The following is a 19,989-nucleotide window of genomic DNA, read 5'->3' on the forward strand; positions in this document are numbered from 1 at the left end:
TGATTAGAAGTATTTAATTAATTAATGCAATTTTTTTTTTAAAATAATAATTTATAATAGTTAACAATTTGAAATTTCTCCTCGGTCGATAAGCGTTTCATTTTATCGGCGAGAAAGTCACGAAAGAGTGAATTTTCCTGTAGCGCGCCCTGCTTTTAAATGAATTCCCATAAGATAATCTGTATTGCAACACTCGTTTTTAACTAGTGGGGGAACTTTACTCTCACTATTCAGACAGTACAGGTATACCATAATATCTCTTGTGTATATTCATTCGATTCAAACGCGTTTAGTTACTATAATCAAGAAGCCTTTAACTTTTTTTTTTGTTTTTTTTTTTTGTTTTTAAATAAAAAATTCCATTTAATATTTATTAAAACAGTGCATTTAAAAATTAAAAATGACCATGGATAATATAATGGATAAAATGCATCGTTCAAAAATGAAGGAATTTGATTGGAGAATTCATGTCGCATGTGATGAAGATATCATGCCAAGCGCTGCACAAATTCCTGGAAGTAAGTTCAATTCTTTCTTCTTTCTAATTTTGCATACCAACAACTTTCTTTTCGTAGACACTTTTTTTTAATTCAATAATAAATTATGTTTTTTTTTTAAAAAAAATTCATTTATTTAATTATTATATTTTATAAATAATAATGTATATATATATAAAATTAATTCTATAGAATTTAGGGGCTGAAAAATTGCAAAAACAAAACAAACAGTGGCTTTTCTTAATGCACATACTACTACATAAAACTTTTTTTAAATTTAATTTTTAAATATTATTTACTTAAAGAATTTAAATTTATTTAATACCTACATAATGCGAAATGCATTAATAATAAAATGATAATAATAAATAGTTAAAGCAACTTAATTTCACTTATATATAATAACTGTAATAATATATAATATAATATTAAATAATTTAATAATAATAATAATAATGTTATAATAATATATAACTTTATATTAATATAAAACTTATAAAAAATTTAATTTGTTTTTTAAAACTGTAATGGAGAATTTATATGTTAATCGATTGTTTAAATAACTAAAATAGGGAATTTTATTTTTTTTAGATAGCATCTAGGGTAAATATAGATTTAATTTAAATATCTGATAAATACCATCAAACTATAAGTTGACAGATAATTAACAAAAAAAAAAAAAAAAAAGGCGACGAGACATCGAAACCATATTTAAAACAGGTTTTAAATATCAAATATATTATTGATGTAAATTGATCATAAAGACATTTATGATATTAATTATTTATTTATTTACATTATTTTATTATATTTATACATTATTTTTTTATAAGTGCATAAAGAGTTGCTAAACAAAAAAAAATATTTTGTGACCCACTAAAGGATACTAAAACCGCACTAAAAATTGAAGATTCCCTTATATTATACAATTGAATTTTGATTTTAAGTCACATTTAGACAACTTTTCTTTTCACATTCTATTTTCGGCAGTAGTGTCCTCTTTCTTTTTTTTATTTTTTTTATCGAAATTCTCACCATTTTACTTTCTACATCTCTGATGACAAAAAAAAAATTATGCACCTGTTTAAAAATTTTGTCCAACACAAAATAGGAGACTTCCGTTGATAATCAAAAAGACATTTTCTAAATTGTCCACATGTATTCTTATAAAAAGTTCTCACACTTAAAGAACAATTTTTTAACATTTTAGTAAAAAAAAAAAAGCAATTCAGGTAGTATTATTAGTAGAGCCTAATTATTATTAGGGGTTTTTTTCACAATCTTTTTCATATAATCCATAAGTGCTTATTAAGAATTAAATTACATGGTTTCTAATTGCAACTCTGATTAAAATATTATTATCTATCTATACCCTTGATTGTTTTTTAGTTATACACAAAATATATCACTGTGTAAATATATATATAATTTGATACAATTTCCTACTTTTTTATTTAAAATTCGACATCATTAATATATGTTTTTCTTGAAGAAAATTTTTTTCTTTTTTGTTTCCAATCTAGGGTTTAGTTTTTTTCTCCCCTTTTTTTCACAGAATGTGTTCACAAAAAAAGTTCTTTCAAATTAGTGGTGCATTAAGAACGATTCATAATTGATGAGACTGAAATTTGAGGATAATTTTGATAAAAAAAAATATAACAGGAGAAAATAAAATGATATATATATATATGTGTGTGTGTGTGTGTGTGAGACGATATTCAACGAAGCCTACAAATTGTGTACTCGTGTGCTGGTGAAAGTTTCGCACGAAAAGCATTACCAGTCACGGCATATTGACTATATAGATATATGGACACGAAGCGCCATTTAAGAATGATTTGAAAGATTTTACTTTTAATTATGTTGTGGAAAATCTAGAGCAAAAAAATGACGATTAAACTCTTGTTTATTGTATATTCTTGATAAACACGCATCATAAATTTAATTAGGAAATTTCTTAATTGGAAAATTATTATTATTTTCTTAATTGAAAAAGAAATTTTATTAAATTTATAAAAAAAAAAAGAAAAATGTAAATTAATTTTTAAAACATTAAAATAAAATGAAATTAATTAAAAAAATTATAAATTTAAAGTAAATTATATTTAAATGTAATTAAATTTAAAAAAAAAATTAATTAGAAATTACCTTTTTTTTAATTGACTTACATATTTTAATAAAATCTTCGGGGTGAAATAAATATCTAATTTTCTTATTACTACTGTTACAGGTTTAGGATCTTTTGGTATTGGATTAATAGTCATTTCTACATTGTTAACAATAGTTACACTATATCTATCAATTGATGCTATTTATAAAATATTTTTCCAAAATCAGACGAGGTCATATAAAAAAAATAGTGCTATTATACTTTCTGTATATCCAATTGCAAGTATTTGCAGTTTACTTGCAATAGCTATTCCCAGGTGGGTTAGAAAAATTAAAATTTTTAAATCTTTTTTTTTATTAAAATTAAAAATTATATATTTCGAAATATTTATAAAATGAGAGAAAAATATTTTATTTTACTTTGAAAGTTAGTAAAACTTTATATATATATATATATATATATATATGATAATTTTCACTGAAATGGTCAAGATATGGAAGAAAAAAAAATGAAATATATTCATTGTTTCATGGTTCACAGGAGATAAAAAGAAAAAAATTTAATAAAAAACCATAACTTAAGGAAAATTATTATATATGTAATATACATATTTTTCCAACTGTAACATTTGCAATGATATCTAATCTGAACTATTTTGAAAAATATTCTGTCACACACTGAATGAAAAAACCATTTATCTTATTTATTCTTTTTATTGGAAAAACATATACTTGATGATTGTAAAAATAGCAATTAATTTTTATTATTTAAAAGAGTAATAATTAATGAGCTTCAAACAATATATTCAATTTATTCATAATTAAAAAAGCATTTTAGATTTTTATAAAAAAATTTTAAATGAAAATAAAAATGCATTTAAAAAAATGGAAATTGATTGATTCGGATAGAAATCTTTTAGATAAGGCATATATATATATATAAATTATAATAAAAGAGAAAAAAACCCATTTTTTCAACTTTTTTTCTTTATTACATTAATTTTATTTTATTATTTTTCTGAGAACATCAGTGTTTTAATATTCTAATCTTTCAATCTGTGGTTTAGAAGTCAACACAAGAAATTTTTCTATAATTAATGTCCACTTTTTTTGTTTTCTTCTTTTTTTTTTTTTTTTTTTGTAGGGCTCAGGTGCTGTCAGAGGCTTTGACTCAAATCACCTTAACGATCGCGTTATACAGTCTGTATCTCGTTCTAATCGACGTTGGTCGACGAAAGATCACGAAGGCACCACCATTAATGCTAAATGTCTTGCCATGTTGCTGCTGGCCCTGTCTGCCCTTTCCAATTCTTCAGATGACCGAAACTAATTTGTCCTGGCTTCGAATTTTTGTCCTGCAACTTCCTATCGTTCAGGTAGACTCTATTTCCTTTTCTTTCTTTAGATTTTTTTTTACTCGACAAATTCTTCACAGCTCATGTCTATTAATATACTTTTCGAAATTTCATTTCCCATTTTTGGTCCACGCAGTGTCCAGTACGTCCCCAAAGACGTAACAAGATGAATTATATTGTATTTTTTCCACGTAGTTTATGTCAGGTAGATATATTGTCCTCCTGACCAAACAGGTACCATTACAAAAGGCAAAACACTTCTTGAGATGCTTTCAAGTACCAGAATTTATGAACTGAACTGCAGTTTCCGGTTCTCTATCTTTTTTTTTTTGGATGTATTTGATTTGTATTCAAAAATAATTCCTACTGGAGTATTGTGTAAATTTGAGTTAGATATAATGCTATGATAAATTTGAACCAGTTTATATTTATTTTTTAGAATTACATTTATTTTTCTAATATTACAAGTTGTAACATTTTTAAAGCCTTAGAAGATTTTTAATGACATATTATAATTGAATTTTAATCTAATCTTTACTGTATTTCAGAAAAATAATTTTTAAAATTAAATTTTCTCGTCTAACATCGAGAAAGAAGAATTTCTTTGATATAGAGTCAAAGAAATGTTTAATTTAATTTAAAGAAAATTTATTTGATTTAACCCTCCTACGGTTTAATTAAATTGCAGAAATCGATACAAAAATGGTTTATTTAATCCTGCATAGAAAATTTTATATTCCAACATTGGTTAATAGTCTTTGGGGACGCTGATTACTAATCCAAGGTTCGTTTTTGAAAATTCAAAATGGCGGATTCAATATGGCGGATATTTATGGATTTTTTTTATTTTTCGGATTCGTTTGAAAATTGTTACTCGGGGGTTTTCAAGGTCGCTGATCACGAATATGATGTCAGTTTTTAAAAATTCAAAATGGCGGGTCCAATATGGCGGACATTTTTGAAAAATCTTGATTCGTGATCAGCGACCCAGAAAACCCCAGTGTAACAATTTTCGTAAGCTGACTTTATAAAATTTCTGATTAAATGCACATTATTGTTTTATTAAGAAACTCACTTTTTTAACTAGCATTAAAAGTTATGTAACTTTGTTAAAAAATTTTTTTATCGTTACTATCATATATTTTTGAAATGCCTAGACCATCACCTTCAATTTGCATTTTGGATCATGTAAATCTGTTGTTTTGTTTAGAAGATACAAATTAAAACAAATAAATTTTCTTTAAATTAAAGAAAACTTTTCTTAGATACCAAAGAAATATGTAGGGGAGAGTGACAAACAGTGGGACACTTTTTTTTCAAAGACATATTAATATGTCAATTTTATATATTTTTGGACACTTTTTGCTATTGCCATAAAGTTTGAACTCTTTTCTACATAATGCATATATTCTATTTAAATTATATTGTGATTAAATAGAAAAATTTCAAGTTTTTGGAACTTGATACATTTTTTTTTGTTTTGAAGGTTACAGTGTGACACCTATAATTAAATAATGAATAATAATTGTTTCTATTATAATATTCTGCTTCATACTTTGTAAATATATATGTTTTGCATTAAATAACGTTAACAAATGTTGCAAAACACAATTTTACAAAATTTTACTTTTTTATAATACCTACAATGTAAAGTTTCATATGAAAAATTGCTATTATTTTTTTTTTACATTTACAGTACTGCTGTTCATACGTCATAATTTTGTCATAATCTAAAAACAATTTGGAGAAAAATTTGAATAGTCGTTCTCTCATCAAGTGTTACTTTTAAAATGTGTCCCACTGTTTGTCACTCTCCCCTACATACTTCTTTGATTCAAGGAAACATTTTTCTGAGAGAATAATGAAAACCTATCTTTTAAAGACTTTATATCCGTAGGAATGCAAACCTCCAGAAAAAAATGTTCAATTGACGTGTTTAAAAATTAAAAATACCAATTTTTCAAGAACAAAATTTAAAACTTACAAAAATTATTTATTTATACGATCAAAATGATTAAAAATTTTTTTTTGTATAAATAAATAATTTTTGTTAGTTTTAAATTTTGTTCTTGAAAATTGGTATTGGTTCATTCAGCGGATATTATTAATATTTTAATTTATTAAATGTCAATTAAATATTTTTTTCTAGAGGTTTACATTCCCAGGTATATGAAAGTCTTTAATTAAGGGAAAATTTTTCTAAATTTCTTGCCTCAAAAGAAAATAATTGGACAAATATATACAATAGATAAAATATGGATCTATAAAAAATAAATCTATATAAGGAAAAAATATATATATAATAAATATAAGAAAAATTTCTATTAACATTTTTTTTTTTTTTTTTTTTAATTGAATTATTGAATTTGAATTAAATATTACAGACTTTGGTCTACGTAATTACTCTTTTCATGGCAATGGAGGAAGCAATTCTTGTGACAAGATATAGTGCTTTTTTGCAAACATTTGCCGTAATTAGTATACTTCTGGGAATATATGGACTGACCATTACCACTAGGAGTCTGGAGGAAGTAGCCCCAGGTGAGGAACTTTCTCTGGAAATTGAACAAAGACCTTACTTATTTTACCGCAATATTGCTATGCCACACGATTCGTCCACCAGAAAAACCACAGTCGTATAAATTTGTTACAAAAGAATCGCCCCGCAGTATGATTTCAAACCTGTAAAACTAGCGTGAACCAAATATTTCAGAATTTTAAGAACACCCGTGGTTACTCGGTTTAACGTATTTTTTTTTTCACCCAAGTTTATGTTACCGAAAAATCTGCCAACTTTCAAAAATTCTTCTTTTCTTCGAGAAACAAAAAAAAAAAGAAAAAAAAAAATTCGAAAGTTCGGAAATGTTAAATTATTTGTCTGCTTCTTTCATTTGAAAAGAATACAAAAAATTATCTGTAGAGATAAGAATTTTTTTTTTTTTAAATATTTCACTATTTAAAAAAAAATGTTACATGAAAACAAATTCAAAATTTTTTTTCAAAATATATTTACTATATATTAATTTAATATAAATATATTTGTCAAATATTTATTGTATTATTCAGCTAAAAAAAATATTTTATTGACTCAAACTAAATACACTCTCGAAACTGCTGTTATTTTTGAAAAAAAAATTCTGCATCTTTTGTTAAAGATGAAAACATATTTACAAAATGTCTATAACCATAAAATCAATTTAAAAAAAAAAAGTTTTTTTTTCTATTCTATATATATAATAACTTTTATGAAGCGAATGATAGCGAGGGTTAATTTTTCTTTTCGGTGGATACACATTTTCGAAATGGATACCGGTTAAATAAATGTTTGCTTTCAGGGACCGCCCTTTGATTTAAAAACCACATGTTAAAAGCATCATATAAATACTGAAAGGAACAGAATTTTAAAACTATTAAAGCGAAAAATGTATTTCGAGAATTTTCTGGTGGAAATCTCTTTTGTTCCCTCTTTTGAAATTGTTAATGAAACACATATTGTGAACGCCTTTTTTTTTGACCTGCGTTAATTTTTCGTGTATACATTATATATAGGAACCAACCTGAGACGTAAGACTGTGGTAACTCAGATGGTTTTGCTGTTTTCCAAGCTGCAGGGATTTATCATCAAAAGCGTAGCAAATTGGACGTCACTCTTTCCTTGTAACCCACCTCTTTCACCAAACGCCTACGCCAGTGGTAATTATTTTATATTTACAATTATTTATTTAAAAAAAAATATATATTCTCATGCTTCACGCTTTTCGCTGGTTATTATTCATTTCCGCGCTTATTTAACACACAATGGACAAGTGCATTATTTGATTCATAACTTTATATATTTTCTAAATTTTAAATTATTTTTCGACAAAATTTTATATTTCAATATATTTATTAGCCGATAAAATCGGAGATAAAGAGTGACTAATCTACTATTTTTTAGACCACTTTTTGGGCCCTCGAATTTCGCATTTGTCCAAAGTGCTTTATATTTGAGGGACAATAATTGGATTAACGTTTAAGTTTGAGCATAAACTTTGTTTTAAAGGATACAGCGAGGGGATATTCACTGAAGGAAATCGTGATTTCTTGATTTTAGCATTAATAAAACATTTAGGAAATCTCGGGAAATCCCGGCTGAAATCGTGAATTTCGTTCTTTTAACTGCGCAACCGATATTTGGCGAATGAACCCGAGCAATTCCGAAGTATTATTGAGAGTTTATTGACAACAAATCTTACTTTATATTTGTATTATAATTTGTATTGATATTATTTTTTTTTGTTATTTATTATATTGATATATCCTAGGATCTATCGTAAATAAAAAATATTTAATTTCTTTAACATACCGTTAACAAAAAGTTTTTAAATTAACTTAAAATTACGTAAATATATAGATATTACTTTTTGAGGTTATGTTGTATTTCTTGTCAAATTTTCTAACATAAAAATAAGACAGTTATGTATAAAAACGAAGCACTAAAGTTATTTTCACTTATTAGAAAATGAATTTTTGTATTATAATTACCCTATCAAAATAACGTGCCCCAAACGTGTTTTCAAACCGAATCTGTTTTGTAGAGCACTTTTAGAGCCTTATTAAAAAAAGAAACTGAAGTACGCCACGTTTATGATAAACGATTTTTATTTATTTATATGTACATTCCCCGCGGACATTCTTATTAAAGAAATAATTTTTTAAAATGAAAAATTCTATAATTTTTTTCCCAAAAAATATTTTGTGTAGTTTTTAATAATCAACAAATTATAAAAAAAATATTTTTTTAGGTAAACAATTTCATAATTTAACGTGTTAAATAAAATATAATTTCTAAACGTTTATCATAAACGTTGCGTATTTCAGCATCGTATTAAAAAAAAACAAAAATAATAAAAATAAATAAAAAACTTCAAAAAAATTCGTTTGGAAATATGCAGTTTTAAAAAACTCATGGTGCTTTGTTTTGACATATTTAAAACACTCACAATCATGAATGGTCGTTTAAAATCCGATTTTTACTTAAATACATATAGGCAGTCACTGGAAATCTCTGATAATTCTGACGTCAAATTCAAATTTATTTTCGACGTCAGAATCAAATCAAATTACATAATCGACACCCAGAGTTGAAAAAGGGTTAAAAAAGAGTTAAAAAGTAGTTAAAATTGATTAAAATATAATAATTAATATAGGCTCAGATTCGCTTGAAATTTACTACTCAGGGGTTTTTGGGGCCGCTTATTACGAATCTAGCGTTAGTTTTCAAAAATTCAAAATATCAGACAAAATTTCTAAAAATCGCTCACATACGGTTCTAACTTGTAACTTGAGGGTTTTTGAGATCGCTGATTACGATTCTGGTGTTAATTTTTCAAAATTCAAAATGTCGGATCCAAAATGGCGGAAATGATTTCTTAAAATCGACTAGATTAACTTGAAACTTGTTGCTCGGGGGTTTATGGGATCGCTGATTATGAATTTGGTTTGTTTTTTTTACTATAAAAACCTATAAGGTCAAAGTGGTATTCTCAAAAGTTTAAGAGATACAAATTTTTGAACGTAAGACTTACATAAGATAATGGTTTTTTGGGTCAAATTAATAACAACTTTAAAATTCCTACTGCACGGTTCGCCGTATTGGATCGGTTATTTTGAATTTTGTAAATTTTGAAAATCTGATTACATATTAGTAATCAGCGATCTTGAAAACCTCCATGTAACAGTTTTTCAGAAGAATCTGATTAATTTTTAATTTTTTCAGTTGCCATTTTGGATCCGCCATTTTGAATTTTTTAAAATTGATACCAAATTCGTAATCAGCGACCTAAAAAACTCTCGAGTAACAAGTTTCAAGCGGATCTGAGCGTGTTTTAATTGTTATATTTTAAGAATTTTAACCACTTTTTAACCCTTTTTTAACACTATATCTTAAAAAAACAAAGGTTATGTTCAACTCTAAATGTTTATGGAATTATTGTCCCTCAATATAAAGCACTTTGGACTATGTTTAAATGCGAAATTTGAGGGCAAAAAAATATACGTTCACTAAATAATTATAAGTTTGCATTCACGTGAAGCAATAAAATTAAAGAAACAAAAAAAAAAAAAAACACAAAGGAACAAAAACTCGATTGTCTTTTACCTTCTGAGAAGCAACTATACAATGCTTAGGAGAGAACAATCTTTAACCACTTAAGAATCTTAAAATCTAACTATACGAAAACGTATTACCTTTTGACACTCAATATAATATCTAGAGAATATAAAAGGGAACAAAAACATTTTAGTTGGAAATTGTTGACAGGCACGTGTCGCAAAATGTGACATGCATGAGTAAAAATTTGATTGAATAGATGTCTCTTTAGGAAGAAAAAAAAAAAAAGAAAAAAAATTCTATCGTTACACCTTTTCAGTTACTTATAACGCACTGATGGTAATCGAAATGTTGATGCTTTGCTACGCGGCTCGACTGATATACATCGAGGACGAGGAGAAAGATGATGATGCCTCTACGACAGATCGTACCAAAGATAATAATCCAGGACTGGTGGGTGTGACGAACAACAACGACCAACTTCCTGTACAACTAGCTGCTTCCACTGCTTAAGGCCCTTATCCCTATATTTATATACGAAAAGGGAATATATTCAATTTTTTTTTTTATCGTTATCGAATGGAAATGATGATGGAATTCATCAATTCATAAAGAAACCCAAGTCGAGGACACATACATGACATAGGGAAGCGAGAGAGACGTTTTGCGTGGGTATATATTGTATACCTGAATAAATTCTCCTTCATCTGATGAAAACCTTTCTTTTCGTCAACAATTATCTTCGACCCTGCTGAATTCATTAAAATATAGTACTCGTGGAGAGAACAAAATTAGATATGGTTTTTTTTTTTGTCAAAGGGTCACGCCTCACTGAAATATTGTTTAAATTTTAGACAATAATCCTTTATTTAAACATTTGTTATCATTTTTTTTTTTTTGTTAAAATAATGTTTTTTTAATTTTGTAAATTAAGGAGGGTGGCGGGTCAACATAATCTCAAAAAACCGTCAAAGTTAAAAAATTGTTTTTAACGCAAACAAAAATATAATAAATATTAATTTCAACCAATTTTAGAAGATCTAGATTTACTCCTTTCGAAAAAAGTTATTTTTTTCCAAAATATTTTTTCAATAATTATTTTTTTAACATTTAGTTTTTTTTTCTTTTAAATCAGACAAAAATTGCAATTTTTAACCAATTTTAATAAACAAAAGCTCATTTTACTAAGTGAAACATTCTCTACAATTGTTACCTTTTTTATATTATAAGTATGTTCTTAAAAAGTTATAAACAATTAAAATTTTATTTATTAAATAACTTTTTAAGAACATACTTATAATATAAAAAAGGTAACAATTGTAGAGAATGTTTCACTTAGTAAAATGAGCTTTTGTTTATTAAAATTGGTTAAAAATTGCAATTTTTGTCTGATTTAAAAGAAAAAAAAACTAAATGTTAAAAAAATAATTATTGAAAAAATATTTTGGAAAAAAATCATTTTTCTCGAAAGGAGTAAATCTAGATCTTCTAAAATTGGTTGAAATTAATATTTATTATATTTTTGTTTGCGTTAAAAACAATTTTTTAATTTTGTCAGGTTTTTGAGGTTATGTTGACCCGCCACACTCCTTAAATTTTGATTAAAAATTGTCTTCATTTTTTTTTAAAATTAATAAATATTAAACAAATTTTGAAAAATTTTCACTTAACTTTTCCTAACTTACTTGTTAAATTTCTTATTTCTTATTTTCTTACTTAATGATCACTGAAATCATTTTTTTTTTTGGTATTTAAATTTTTTTAATTTTTTCATAAAGTTATGAAAGTTAATTTAATGTTTTATTGGAAAAGTTTTTCTTCTATGTTAATTTATTGATTCACTATTAAATTATTTAATAAGAAAATTTGTTTAATTAAGAAATTTTTTGTTAATGATCCTTTAAAAAATATACTTTCGATGACAATTTTTTTTTTTTTTTTTTTTTTTTGAAAAATAATATAATAATTTTTATAAAAGTTATAAGAATTTAAAATTAGAGTTCCTTTTGAAAAATATGTTCAGTGATATGTGACAACGAAAAAAAAAATGTTGCTCAAAAAAGAAATTATTATATACATAGTCTTAATTTAAGCAAATAACAATTATTTATTATCAATCTGTTATTTTAATAATAAACATAAAACACTTTTATTTTTTTCTATTATTAAAATGACACACTACTTGTAAATAGTTATTTAAAAAATACCACTATTCGCACTTATTTTTTTTTTATTTTATAATATTCTTTGTATGCAAATAATGTTAAAGGAATTTTATTTTATAAAATGTAATAAAATTTCGAAATAAAATAAAATTTTGTTAATAAAATTAAATAAAAATGATTTTACCCTTACAATCTTTAAGTAAAGGAACTAAAATCTCTAAAAAATTCAAATTTTATTTTTATTCCTCTATTTTTAATTTCTGCAGTAAAGTACAAAGTGAAAGACTTTAAAATCGTTTTTTTTTTACTTTTTAAATCAAAATGTATTTTCGTTTGTTTTTCAATGAGTGTAATAAAGGAATTTTTTTTATTAAAAAAAAGTCAAAGTTTTTGCAAATTCTTCTTATTATATCAAGATATGTCTTTAAAAGAAATTTTTTAATCACGATCCGAAAGCAAAAAAAAAATTATATGTTAATCTGTTTATAAAACACTTAGTCAATATAAAGAGATGTCCTCTTTATGTGCTCTATCCCTTTCAATCGACTTTTTAGGCAATATTTTTTTGTGCTAAGATTAAACATTATACCGTTATCAGGTGCACGGCATTATGGTCTGAGTGTGAAGAAGTCTTCAAGGAATTTGTTGCACCAATTATCACATCTTCTTTGATTCTTACCGCGCATCATGTTTTTCGTTAGCCAAGTTCATAAAATTTTTTTTCGGAAAGAACCTTTTTGGTATACAACTTGAAACGTGTACCAAATTCAATTTTGTTCAAAAAACTGAATTCTATATTGTTGTTATTATTATTGTATGTATATATATATTTAACAATATTCCTCTTGATAGTTTCTTTCTTGATATATATTTTTTTTTGTTATTTATAAAGAATGATTCTAAGTATATGAACTAAAATAAAATTCTAATGACAAAGTGTAGATAATACATCTATACTACATTAAAAGTAGCAATCCTTATTGCTCTTGGAAAATCAAGGATTCAACTAATTATTAATTGATAATGCGAGAATAATCGTAGAGAATCACCATCTCAAGCATCAATGCAGGGGCAACAATTTGTTTTGTAATTGATTCGTATTTAAATAGTTTCCTTTTTTAATATGCGAAGGATTGTTATTTTAATTTATTTTACATGACGATTGTTTCTCAAGAATGATTATTATAGTACCTATATATTCATAAAACTAAATTTATTTTATACTCTGTTGAAGAAGTGTCTACTCTTTCGCGTCTTCAGATCGACTAAAATCAAATGCATGCTTTTTGTGGGAATACGAATAATTAATTATTCATTTTTGTAGGGACAGTTTTAAAAAGCAACTGTTATTATAGTCTAAGAACACTTGAAATTAATGTTTAAACATCTTTAATCAATATCAACACGCGGTCCAAGTATCGTATAATTATATGGTAATTATATACACAAATTGCATTCATATTTTTAAGTATTCTCTATATGCTTCGCTTATTTCGTCTATAGACAAAATTCACGTTCACAATTCTTTACACTACAGACTAAATAAGTTATATAGATCTGTTTGACGGCGAAAGAATCAATTGAAGAAACCACAAGATTTATAAAATTACAATTGTTTTTAAAACATGTGTGATAAAGTTGAAAAATTATAACATTAAGTATAATATATTAAATATCTAGTAAAAAGCTATAATAACCATGTTTCCTATTGGAGAACTTGCTTTTACAATAATGGAGTATATAGGAATTTGGCGACCGATATCTTTTACATCAAAATTGTCCATTATCATTTATAATGTTTATAGCATTTTTATAATAATTATAATGTACTTTCACACAAGTACATTTTTTGTAAATATGTGTCTAAATTTTAATAATACGGATTTACTAATAGATAATATTATTTATTTTACTGGTTTAACTACTTTGTGTTTTAAAATGACTTATATTAAAATTTATCGTAATGATTTTGTCGCTTTTAAAAATATGTTTCTAGACACAAAATGCAATCCACAAAATAATCATGAATTGTCAATGCAAATTAAATTTTATGAAAATGAAAGGTTTGTGGAACTTAAAAAATACGTTTTAACTTTTTTACACCAAATCCATCTAATAAAATATAATTAAATTTTTTATCCCCTTTAGATTAAATTCACGAATTTTTGTGACTTCTTGCTGTGTTAATTTAGCTTTATTTACCCTAATACCATTGTCAAAGGGAGTTGTAATCTTTAGAACTTGGATACCGTACGAAGTTAATTCAAGATTTCGGTATTGGATTACTGAATTTTTTCAAACAATATTTCTTAGTGTATCGGTTGCAATATATTCTGCAGTTGAAATTGTTGCTCCAATTATGATGCAACAAATATGCGCACAATTGGAGATATGCAGATATCGTCTAGTTAATATTCCTCGTTTATTAAAATTGAATGACACTGACAAAATTGAAACTTATCGACAGGAATCTAAACTTATGGAAAACTGTGTTTTGCATCATGTTTATATTTACAGGTATTAAACCGCAATATCCCAAGCAAACATTTCTGTTAAACGCCGATATTGACAACAGGCGCAATCATGCGCCAATACTGGCTGGCCGACAGTTGGCTTACCAGTATTGGTTCAGTACTGATATGGATTAAATTTTGTACTGTGCCAATACTACAAGCCAATACCGGGATGCCAGTATTTTCCAATACTGTGCCAATATTATTGAGACAGTAATGGCAAACCAGTACTCGGTGAGTATTAATTCAATACCGAATGCCAGTATCCAGAAAAATTATGAAAATTGACCTCCATAAAGTTGGCGTTGACGCTCAGCGCCGAAAATTATTTTTCACAGTACCAAAAATGTCAAATTATTTTTTTTTAAAGATTTTCGGTCCAAATATGTAATGCCTTAAGAAATACTTTTTAAAGTATTACACCGTCCGACACGATTTTTCACACACGAAAAAATCAATGATTTTCAGAAACTAGGATCAAAAAAAAGATACCCGTGTCTGTCCGTTTTGCTAGATCAGGTCATTTTTTTGCTTTTAGGGGTAAAAACAACCCTTAAATGAAAGGTGATAGGAAATCTTGTACAAAAAAATAATTTTTTATGAAACCTGGTATCTCGGGGTTTTCCGGGTCGCTGATTACGAATCTGATGTCAGATTTTCAAAATTCAAAATGGCGGATCCAATATGGCGGTCAAAATTTATAAAAATTCACCAATTCATTTGAAAGTTGTTACTTAGGAGTTTTTGGGGTCGCTGATTACGAATATGATGTCAGATTTTCAAAATTCAAAATGGCGGATTCAATATAGCGGTCGAAATTTATAAAAGTTCATCGAATTCACTTGAAACTTGTTACTTGAAGGGTTTTGGGGTCGCTGATAACGAATATGATGTCAGATTTTAATAATTCAAAATGGCGGATCCAATATGGCGGTAGAAATTTATAAATATTAATTATTTTTTATAAAACTTGGTGTCTAGGGGTTTTTGGGGTCGCTAATAATAACATAATAATAATAATAATAATAATAATAACATAATAACATTTATAAATTTCGACCACCATATTGGATCCGCCTTTTTGAATTTTGAAAAGCCAACATCAAATTCGTAATCAGCAACCCCAAAAACCTTTAAGTAATAAGTTTCAAGTAAATTCGACGATCTTTTATAAATTTCAAACGCCATATTGAATCTGCAATTTTGAATTTTAAAAATCTGACTTCAGATTCGTACTCAGCAACCCCAAAAACCCATAGACACCAAGTTTTATAAAAAACAAAATTAATATTTATAAATTTCGATTGCCATATTGGATCCGCCATTTTGAATTATCAAAATCTGACATCATATTCGTTATCAGCGACCCCAAAAACCTTCAAGTAACAAGTTTCAATTGAATTCGATGAACTTTTATAAATTTTGACCGCTATATTGAATCCGCCATTTTGAATTTTGAAAATCTGACATCATATTCGTAATCAGCGACCCCAAAAACCCCTAAGTAACAACTTTCAAATGAATTGGTGAATTTTTAAAAATTTTGACCGCCATATTGGATCCGCCATTTTGAATTTTGAAAATCTGACATCAGATTCGTAATCAGCGACCCGGAAAACCGCGAGATACCAGGTTTCATAAAAAATTATTTTTTTGTACAAGATTTCCTATCACTTTTCATTTATGGGTTGTTTTTACCCCTAAAAGCAAAAAATTACCTGATCTAGCAAAACGGCCAGACACGGGTATCTTTTTTTTTGGTCCTAGTTTCTGAAAATCATTAATTTTTTCGTGTGTGAAAAAAAAGTTGAATTTTGTCGGACGGTGTTATGTGAACCCAAAACTTTTTTAAAAATGATTTGTTATTTTTGGTCCCGTTAAAAATAATTTTCGACGTTGAGCATCGACGTCAACTTCATAGACGTGAAAATTGTGTACTTTTGTTGATTAGAAATTAAATTTACATACATATTTTTTAAAAATATTTTAATACTTCTTTTCGATTACTGCAATCCGTTTGTTAACGGAATTATGAAATTTAAATTTAATATATTTTTTTTAATTTTAAAATTTTATTTTTAATAAAAAAATACATAATTAATGAAGTTCTCAAATTATTTTTCTTACACTGAAAAAATATATTTGAATCAAATAAACTCTATTTTAACCAATAATTTCATTCAGTTTCGGTAATTTAAACAAATACAAATAAATATATATATTTTATAATATTTGAAGAAATTATTTGAATAATAAAATAAAGAGTAAAATGTTAATATAAAAAAATAACAATTTAAAAGTTATTATAATAATATATTATTATTAATAGTTAATGCTATGAGCGCGTGATGTTCGAGCGAAGAATCGGTTCTTCGATCCAGCTGCTCAATTAATGTGAAAAGCAAAAAGAACCCTGAATTTTAAATACCTACCAGTGCTGGCTTATTACTGGTTACTATAATTTTGCCCGTACTGTCAAAATACAGAATTACTGATAAATTCCAGTATTGAACCAGTACTGAACGCCAGTACTAAGCCATTACTAATGACCAGTACAAATAAACGTTATCACCCCAAACATATGCCAGTATTGGTTCAATATTGGCGGTCAGTACTTTGCCAGTAATTGCCAGTACTGGCGCAACACTGCGCCGGTTGTAAATTTTTGCTTGGGATAGGATGAAATAAATAAAAAATTCATTTGTGCAACACCTGCAAGAAAAGAGCTACTTTACTTTAACGTAAATGCAGTACAAATCAGTTGTTGATTTCTCCATTCTGATAAAGTGTGCAGCAAAGTACACTTTTCTGCACACTTTTAGGCATATTAGATAACATAACCTTAAATTTATTCTTTAAAACAGCATATAAAATAGCTTTTTCTTACAGATGTTGCACAAAGCACTGTGTTCAACTAGAGCGGAAATTAGCATTTTCCGACGAGATTGATTGCTATCAACTTACAAACTCGTCAAAAAACGGCTTCTTTCCGCTCCTGTTGCACAATGTACTATTTCACTGTATCATTACACCCAGAATGTTGTCAATTAATTTATTATTCAGAAAAATTTTAGTTTCACTAAAGTAAAATATAATATTCCAAAAAAAAAAAAACAAATTTCTTCTCGAATTTCTTTGATTAAAATATTGTCAACAACTAATCCTTGGAAACAGTGTTTATTCTATTAAATATTAATAGATTTTATATTTCCAAAAATTATGTTTCTAAATATCTGAATGGAAATCGTATATAGTCTGAAGGAAAAATTGAATGATCTATTTAGTTTAATGGTCTTTATGCAATTTTTTTGCTCTACTATAAGTTTATGTACGGTTGTTTATCAATTATCAAAAATAATTATAATGAGCCTTAAATTCTGGTCAATGTTTATAATATTGATCCTTCTCTTAATGCAAATTTTTCTGTATTGTTTATTTGGAGAGTTAATGATTCAAAAGGTAATTTGATATGTTAATTCTTTTATTCACATATACACAACCGTAATTAGTAATTTGACAGTTTTATTAAAAAAAGAACTTTTCCTTAAAAATCACTTAAATGCTATACTTGTTTTCAAGAGTTTGGCAGTCTCTGATACAGTTTATCGTATGAATTGGACTACGCTGTCGGAAAAAACAAAAAAAAATTTAATCATGATAATGATACGATCAAGTAGGCCTATTGAGTTAAATGGTGCATCAATTATCACGATGTCTATAAACACTTTTGTTAAGGTAAAATTATGTTTGACAAATAATTAATACTGCTTTTAATTTAATAGTACGCTCATAATTTTAATTACTGACAAGTAATTACTGACCTGGGGTCGTGGCCAAAAGCAATATAGCGTAATTTCGATAACACTTTTTAGTGAATTTACATGGGATACAGTATAGAGATGTATAATTGAACCTTTTTAATACTTTTTTTAAAAGATTAATGCGAGAAACAAATTTTTGTAATAATGGTTTTTAGGGTCGCTGTTTACGAATTTGAAGTTAATTTTGAAAAATTTTAAATGTTGGATGTATTATGGCGGATACTTTTTTTAAGTTTATTGTATTTACTTTGAACTTGTTTACCGTGGGTTTTTGAGGTCGTTAAATTACGATTTCATGTTCCTTTTAATAATTTATTATTGTTCTTAATATTCTATATGTTCTTCTTTAGGTCCTGAAAGCCTCATTCTCCATTTTTAATTTAATACAATCAACAACGTAATTAAGAAACAATTATAAAATAAACGATAAGAAAAATTCAGCATTTATTTAAAGATTAAAAATTTTATAACCAATACAAATATATTTTTCAAAACAAAAATGAAAAAACTTCAATAGGTAATAATGATGATTAGCGATTTGTGTTGTTCATGTTGATTGAATGAAAATTGATGTGCCCTGCACGGAAAAAATAAGTTAGCAAAACTTTCTTAAACTAGTAGGTATTTCACTTTTGGATGGGAACGAAATTTGTTCAAAAAGTATAAACACATTTTATTAAGAAAACAAGGCTAATAATAAAAATATGAACTATATATACGAACCGATGATCAATGATGCTCTGATGTTTTGAAAATACCCAATCAGCATGAAAACTTGCAGGAAGTTTGTCGTGCAAGATTGCAGTGCAAACATGTAGCAAGTTTGGTGCAAGCAACAAAATATCCTCTTGTGGCAAGGTAGTTAAGCAAGCTTGCAACAAGCTTGTATAATACTAAAAAAAATTTTTTTAGAAACAATTTGTTACTAAATCAACATAAAAGGCACCCTGCTTTGGAGGTTAAAAAATTTATTGCGCAGCCGTAGGAGCTTCCGTTTACAACTGCGCATCGTATTAAGTTTTGCAAACTTGCAGTAAGTTTGCGCCAACGTTGCCCTGCAAGCATGCCACAAGAGGACATTATGTTGCTTGCACCAAACTTGCTAAATGTCTGCACTGCAATCTTGCACATGTTAAACGGCAAGTTTCTTACAAGTTAGATGCGGATTTTGATAAGCATTCTAATGGTGTTTTTAAAAGTACTCTAATTTTATTTGTTCGTAAAATATTTCATTTTTTATTAACTTTCGTTAGTTAATTAATTAATATCTCAAAAACAAAAAACAATGCCATCTCAAAAATTTAACCATCAATTTAATATGACCTAAACAATATTCATGATTTTTTTCGCGCTTCTAAATGAGGGAGAACATGTTTAAAAGTTATAAACAAATTTTATTTTTTAAACAAATTGTTTAAAAATTAATATTTTTTTTAAA

The 19,989-nt window shown here is 26.4% G+C and overlaps 2 protein-coding genes across 2 annotated transcripts; both read left to right on the plus strand.

Moving 5' to 3' along the window:
* Positions 1-206: 206 nt before the first annotated feature.
* On the plus strand, positions 207-11,254 carry LOC127287084 (organic solute transporter subunit alpha-like). Its single transcript, XM_051313818.1, has 6 exons — positions 207-518; positions 2,728-2,923; positions 3,751-3,982; positions 6,346-6,502; positions 7,511-7,654; positions 10,372-11,254. Exons 1-6 carry the CDS (start codon positions 401-403, stop codon positions 10,563-10,565), a joined length of 1,041 nt encoding a protein of 346 aa, XP_051169775.1. The 5' UTR covers positions 207-400; the 3' UTR covers positions 10,566-11,254.
* Positions 11,255-14,149: 2,895 nt separating this feature from the next.
* LOC127287026 (odorant receptor 67a-like) lies at positions 14,150-18,994 on the plus strand. The gene is made up of 5 exons (XM_051313725.1): positions 14,150-14,280; positions 14,366-14,734; positions 17,985-18,189; positions 18,310-18,465; positions 18,902-18,994. The coding sequence occupies exons 1-5, from the start codon at positions 14,156-14,158 to the stop codon at positions 18,950-18,952; spliced, it is 906 nt and encodes a 301-aa protein (XP_051169682.1). The 5' UTR covers positions 14,150-14,155; the 3' UTR covers positions 18,953-18,994.
* Positions 18,995-19,989: the final 995 nt, after the last annotated feature.

This window comes from Leptopilina boulardi, unplaced genomic scaffold, assembly GCF_019393585.1.
Source record: "Leptopilina boulardi isolate dan_hultmark-lab unplaced genomic scaffold, ZJU_Lbou_2.1 LbouV2_367, whole genome shotgun sequence".
NCBI lineage: Eukaryota > Metazoa > Arthropoda > Insecta > Hymenoptera > Figitidae > Leptopilina > Leptopilina boulardi.